Source organism: Silene latifolia, chromosome 5 (genome assembly GCF_048544455.1).
Source record: "Silene latifolia isolate original U9 population chromosome 5, ASM4854445v1, whole genome shotgun sequence".
Lineage (NCBI taxonomy): Eukaryota > Viridiplantae > Streptophyta > Magnoliopsida > Caryophyllales > Caryophyllaceae > Silene > Silene latifolia.
The window spans coordinates 24560606-24567805 of record NC_133530.1 but is presented as its reverse complement, the minus strand read 5'-3'; the positions used below and the strand labels follow the sequence as shown (position 1 = coordinate 24567805).

Sequence of the window (7200 nt, the reverse complement as noted above, 5' to 3'; positions counted from 1 at the left end):
TAGAATATTGAAATTCCTCGAAAATAATATGGAGCCATAGGAATATAGTTCCGCCATAAAATTCATGTGACAAAATTGAGCGTAATTGCTTGGTTGCTAATATAGGAATTTAATTCACATGTTGCCAATTACCCAGGGAAGTAGATAATCCATTTCCTCCATCATATATGCATTGGGAATTCCTAGGAAAATCAAATTCTTACATTTACAACAAAAAAATGGCGCAACCAAACAAGTCTTAATTTTTCAATTAAACGGATTCCCGTGTTCTTACATTCGATTTTCGAATGTTAGAAATAAGATTATTTACCAAAACAATAGGCGTGTCTACTACATATGCTAGAAATTCATCATAAATGAAACAAAACGGGTAAGTCTTAAGTGAGACCGTCTCATCTCGAGTTGATATTGTGATACGGTAGAGGAAGATCGTCTCATAGAAGAATTAGTTAACGAGACAAGATAGATAGAAAAAAGTGCGGAAAAGAACAAAGAAGAAGTTACAAATAACACAAAATCTCATTGAAGACGGGCGATATCCGTCATGCGAGCATGACGGATACCGCTTTTCTCATAAAAATCGAGTTGAGAGGTGAGTGGGAAGACGTGGGGATCTTTTGTCCTCTCTCTCTGTGAGAGAGGTCACAAGATTGACGGATTAGTCAAGGTTAAAGACTAAATGTACAAATAAAGTTTTTACCTGAGATTCTTGAATATCTTTACAGTTGACTGGAATAGGAATAGGGAATTTTAAAAAGGTGATGAGAGTAAAAAAGGTAAAAAAGTGAAGAAATGGTAGAAAAAGTAGAGAGGGGTGTAGTAAAAAATGATGTGAAAGATGGAAGGTTTTTACTTTTTACATTGATTGATTGAAGAAGGAAGTATGCAGTATATCAAGTATCAATCACGTCATCACAGTTTCGCCGTCTTTGAGCCACGTGCCTGCCATTTCCCACTCATTCCCTTTTACCGTTTACGCAATGTCTATCATCATTCACAATATTCACAATTTTAGTCCGTACTCAGCAAAAAAATCCGATTATCCAAACTGATCCTATATTCGATCCGAATTCGATCCGAATTTTTGGATATCCAATCCGAAAGTGAAGTTTGGTTTGGATATCTGATCCGAAATCTTTGGTTTTGGTTTGGATATGGATATTAGAATTAAAACATTTAGATATCCGATCTGATCGGAAACTATAGTTTTCTATTATAATTTCGAGAAAATAAAATTTTGTTTTATAGCGAGAACATTGGAATAAGAATACGAAAGAAAATATCATGTAAAACTATGAATATAATCGTGTTTCAAACTTAATTTTAAAGTAAATTCAAAATTATGGATATCCGCATCCGATCCGATTATTTTGAATACCCGAACATTGGATATCCGAGACATTTGGTTTGGATATTAGATATCTAACTTCAGGATTTCTAATATGGATATCCGATCTGAACTAGCACTTTGGATCAAATAACCGATCCGTACTCTGCCCTACGTGCTATCAATCAACGTCAAGTACAAAGCGTCTTGCTTGTGACGGGCTAATCCCGTCACAAGCTGAAGACCTCTCACAAAAAGGGAGAGGGGACAAGGTGGGACACCCCTCATGTGCTTTCCCACCCATCTCTTATGGGTATTTTATGAGAGGAAATGGTAACCGTCACAAACTTGTGACGGATATCGCCGTCAGTATTTAAAAGAAAGTCCTACTAATTAAATTAACTATATTAAAAATTATCGTCGAAACTCATTTTCGATAAAACGATAATTTAATTTTAACAAAGTGAAGTAAAAAGAGCTGGGGGCAAACTTTGAAAGACAAATAAAATAGGGGCGTAACAAGTAAAATAGGGGGCGTGATATAGCAGATCCCTTAAACAAACGGGTTAATCGGGTTGGATTTGGGTCAGCTCTGTTCGGGTTTGGTCATTTTTGTGTGTAATAAATTTCGGGATGGGCCGAGTTAATTTAAGTTCGGGTCATTCTCAGATCGACTATTAGCAAGTTATTTAGAGATATCGGTCAATTTTCAATAATAATATTCGGGTCGAGTCATACTGGATCGGTTCAATTCGGGCTCAAGTCAAGTTCGGGTTTCAGGTTAAGTTATTTGGGCTGGGTCGATTTGGCCAATTCTACACATATTAATCGAACTCGCCTAACCTCGAATAAGGGATTTGAAATTGGCTTGTGATCTAAATTGACTCGACTCTCATTCATCCGACTCAAACATAATCATCACACACGGACTACTATCTCTAAAAAAATTAATAACCACCCACCTGAAAGTAAACTGAAACAAAAAAAAAAATGGTCTAACTGCACTTGAATTCTTGCAAACACAAAATGACCACACATGCACTCGACCCAATTGAACTTGTCCGGATTAAACTGAACTTAATTGAAACGACGAATTCATGTAGAAATGTCCACAAACACCTCTAATCCGTTACATACGTTAACAATTCCAGGACATTTAACATGAGAGAGATTACACATGCCAAGAACAATTAAAAAAGAAATAACTCGTTAAAATTTACAGTTTTATTCCAACGCTTTGCCAACCTCTTCAACTGCTTCCCGATTTTAAACTTCCCTTTCCTTCCCACCCATTTCTGTATAATCAGCTGTTCTAGAACAAGGCCGTTGCTAAGAAAATACTCGACTATTCTTAGTTCCTCTTTCAAGCCTAGAAAATGCTCTATCTCAATGACCTTAAGGCGAGTTTTCAAACAAGGCGGAACAACTCGACCTCTTCCCCCCCAATAATTTTGCTGCACTGTGTCTTTATCCTTGAAGCCAACCTGAAAAAGGCCCTAGACGACATAACAAAGAGTGTCAAATGTCGAAATTATAGAATGCATAAACTAGAAAGTACTCAGGGTAGGGTGCGGGAACTGACCTCCGAAAAGATAAGCTCTTCCAGATTAGGTGCAGTTCTGAGCAATCTTAGCAATGTAAAATGCGGATTTGTAGAACAGCCTATCTTCAATGTAGTTAAATTACGTAGAATTGGTAACTCATCTTTAAGCATAGTCAGTGCCTTCACGAAACAAGAAATTTAAGCGTCATTTACAAATTAATTAGCTAACACCGAAGGACTTGGGTTGGCCTCATACGTGATACAGTTCAATAAAAAGCTCAATGGTGAAGAGTTACCTTGATGCAATCAGCTGACAAGAACAAGCGCTTGGCGTTTGAAACCCCTTGAATAAGATCACGTGCAGAGCGAGATAAAGTCGAATCTTCAAAATCACCGGGCTCTATGAATATTTCTAGATGGGCTTCTACCAAATAATTTGATGGCACAAAGATGTACGATTTTGCCAATTTGTCAGCGTAGTGAAAAGACTGCAACAACGGAGCCATAATTTCAACAGCGTAAATACGCTCCATATCATAAAAGTCCAAGCATTTTCCATCGCCAAGCTTCAGTTTTCGAAGAGATTGCGCAGAAAAAATAGGCAGAATTTCAGCTGCATACCAAATAAGTGGCTCCATAATAAAGTCTTGTAGTAAAGGACATCCTGAGAAAATCCCCTTGATCAAGTTATAATCTACAACTATAAATTGATGCAGATGAAGGATCTTAAGACATGGCAAGCACACAGTACCAAGAATATTCAAAGCAGTAAAACCACGAGTCAACTTGAGAATACACAATGTTTTGCAAGTGAATAAAGATGGTGGAAACCCAACATGCGCGCCGCCAAGACACAGATCAAGTTCCTGGATTCCCTTGCTTATTATAGCAGATAACCAAAGACGAACACTTTCAGGTACACAACATTCACATCTTAAAGTACATTTGATGCGAAAGCTTGTTAGGTTTGGCAACTTCAAGCAGTCTAGCATTTTGAAGACAAAATCTCTAAACGAAACACAACTCTTTTCACGATTCAAGGCACAAAGGTTGTTAAATAGAAGTGAATCATCAAAATCCAAATGAGTAACCTCTTTAAAGAGATAGCACCACCTCCTCGACAAAATACTGGTGATGACGGCATACTTTGTAGGCAGGAAATTGAGAATATTTATTAATAATTCATCAGGGAGACTGCTAATTTTGTCAATAGGGATTTTGCTGTTCAACTCCTGCATTTGACCCGGATCTTCAAACACGAAGGCCATGTTTGTGTAAACTCCTGCAGTATAGAACAGGTTGTATCGTTTAGTCCTCAGAAAGCAAGGTGCTTGTGTAAACGGAAGAGTTAACAAATTAATCAATCGTTTGCTAACATCAAAATCATGATCAGATAACACAATGTGATTGTGTTTTAAGTTGTCATTAAATTCTATCAAAATTACCCAAATGAGATTTTAGAGAAAAACTCACATGTGACGGTTCTAAGCATACATGTAAGAGCAATGATAAAAACTTTTCTTTTCGGATCTTCTCTACTACCTTCTCCTTAAAACACGATTACTCAAAAACTCACAGTAAAAACTCATAAGACGGTTCTAACTTCTACGCATACTCACAGTAAAACTCATAAGACGGTTCTAACTTCTAAGCATACATTGTTCAAAGTTGCGTATTTATGATTTGCAGCAAAAACACAACTACTCAAAAACTCACAGCAGGATTCCCTACTCAAAATTATAATCTTTTCGCAATACTTCCAAAGAACGATTCCCCCATTACCGATTTTCCCTTAGCTGAGCTAAGGAAAACAGTCGTTCATACTCATTTAAGATATCGAAAACCCGAGAATATAAACAATTAACATTTTCAGCACCCTACTACCTTTGCTATAACTCCTCCATTACTAAAAGTTTATTTGCATCATTCTTCATCATTTTCCAAACTTCATTCAAAAATTTACCCCATTATTCCTAATTTTCTAGCATTATTAGGTTTAATTCACGATAAATCATATAACAAACAGTACAGAATTCGCATGAAATGTTTAACAAATCTATGAGTAAAAACTTGGAAATTAAATTAGCAATGCTTAAACAATCAATAAAATTATGCTATTAAAAGTGAGGATAAATATACCTGAAGAACTGAATTGAATTAAAATTGGTTTGGGATTTAGGGTTTGATTGTGTTTGATTTAGTGGGTACAGAGTAAGACTACAGAGTATAGCTAAGAAGGAGTAGTCTGATTAAATTTAAAGCAGGTTAAAGTGTACTCAGTACGTTTTATCTCAATCTTGAAATATGGGTCAATATTTTTGGTTTTTTCGAGGCCTTTTTTTTTTTTTGGACGAGAGAACCCACTAGGTAAACCTTCAGGGTACGTGATAACCTGCAAATCACGTATACCGGATAAGCCATCCGAGGCTAACAGGCTCGAAGTCTATTAGGCATGGACTCAGGTCAAGAACGCTCCACAAAATTATTCTTTTGGGAGGCTTGAGCTGTGTTTCCTGGGCATTTCACCAAATTTTAACCACTAGACTTATTAGGATAATATCAAGAAGATATTATCCGATATTATCCGATATCATATAATTACATTACGATATTATTTTGATTGTATTTCGATATTATTACGATTGTTCTACGATCATGTTTGTACCTATAAAAACCTAGTTTGGCTGAGTAATAATCATCATACATTTTACCCATTCATCTATATTCTCTAAATTATCATGGTATCAGAGCCTGGTGACCAAAAGGTCACGGGTTCGAATCCCACCCCCTCTATTCTAAAGTGGATAATCGTAAGCAGGGGAATCCACTTTGCACCCACACTTCAAGCCCAAAAAGAAAAAAGGGCCTTCGTGTTAGGGGGAGTGTTAGAATATAAAACGAATCAAGGAACTTCAACCATCAGCTTAAGCTTTTGGTTGAGATGGTTTCTTATCATGGTATCACGAGCTCAGGTTCGATTCATCCATCAATCATCCTAATTTCCATCACCATTTTTTTTCTCGTGTTTTCCATTGTTCATCCCTGTCCTTAAGATGACTAAGGATGACACCCTTTCCTCCTCTCAAAAAATCGATCCCATGTCCCCATACTATCTCGGTAGCCATGATTTACCAGGTCAATCCATCACTCATGTTCACCTTCGTAGTGATAATTATGGGGAGTGGAGTCGATCGATGCGGCAGTCTCTTAAATCGAGACGCAAGTTTGGCTTTGTCGATGGCTCCATAACCAAACCTACGAATGCTCTTCTCCTGGATCAATGGGAAGTGATTCATGCTACTCTTGTTCAATGGATTATGCACTCTATCGATTCATCGGTCAAGAGTAGTGTATCATACTTCGAGGATGCACGTCTCTTATGGGACGAATTAAAAGAACGATTCGACACAATCGATGGTTCAAAAATTCATGGTTTGAAATCCCAACTTCATGATTGTTCGCAATCCAAAGGTATGTCCGTCACCACTTATTTCGGAAATTTGAAAACTCTTTGGGATGCTATTGCCAATCATGAACCTGTTTTCAATTGTTCTTGTGGTAAGTGCACATGTGATATCACGAAGAACGCTCTTCTCCGTCAAGATTCTGAACGATTACACAAGTTTCTTATGGGCTTAGATTCGTCCATTTATTGTAATATCCGTTCTCATATATTGTCTCTCGATCCCCTGCCTCCCCTTAACCGTGCGTTTCAGTTAGTGATACAAGAGGAGAGGCTACGGACTGGGGGTGAGGGTACTGGTATTGCCGACACCTCGGATGTGATGGCCTTTGCAGTCCGTCCTTCGCCTAAATCAGGACCTGCTGCTGCTGTGGACTGGCGTGCTATGCGAGATGCCGAACGACTAGAGCGTCGTAAATTACTCTGTTCTTATTGCACCACGCATGGCCATGAAATCACTTCCTGCTTCATTAAAAGTCAGAAATTTCCGGATTGGTGGGGTGACCGTCCCCGCACTCTTGATGAAGTTCGTGCTCGTCAACGGGCTGGTACAGGGTCAGCCGCCTCTACCTCTTCCCGTGGGTCTGCTCGTGCAAATGCACTTATAACAGATCCTCACTCGTCCTCTGATGACCGTCTTTCTGGTATGATTTCTGATTGGATAATAGATACCGGCGCTTCTCATCATGTTACAGGCGATATTACATGGTTGTCTAGTACTCATTCTATTCCGTCTTGCCCTATAACTCTTCCTAATGGGCAGAGTATTTCGGCTCAATTGGCTGGAACCGTGTTTTTGAGTGATTCCTTAATATTGACAAATGTTTTATATGTCCCAAAATTAACCTGTAATTTATTATCCGTCTC

The 7200-nt window shown here is 38.1% G+C and overlaps 1 protein-coding gene across 1 annotated transcript; it reads right to left on the bottom strand.

The window, feature by feature from the left end:
* Window positions 1-2396: 2396 nt before the first annotated feature.
* On the bottom strand, window positions 2397-5098 carry LOC141656007 (F-box/LRR-repeat protein At4g14103-like). The gene is made up of 4 exons (XM_074462976.1): window positions 5010-5098; window positions 3167-4152; window positions 2910-3050; window positions 2397-2823 (listed from the first exon to the last, which is right to left on the bottom strand). The coding sequence occupies exons 2-4, from the start codon at window positions 4136-4138 to the stop codon at window positions 2518-2520; spliced, it is 1419 nt and encodes a 472-aa protein (XP_074319077.1). The 5' UTR covers window positions 4139-4152; window positions 5010-5098; the 3' UTR covers window positions 2397-2517.
* Between the last annotated feature and the right edge of the window lie 2102 nt (window positions 5099-7200).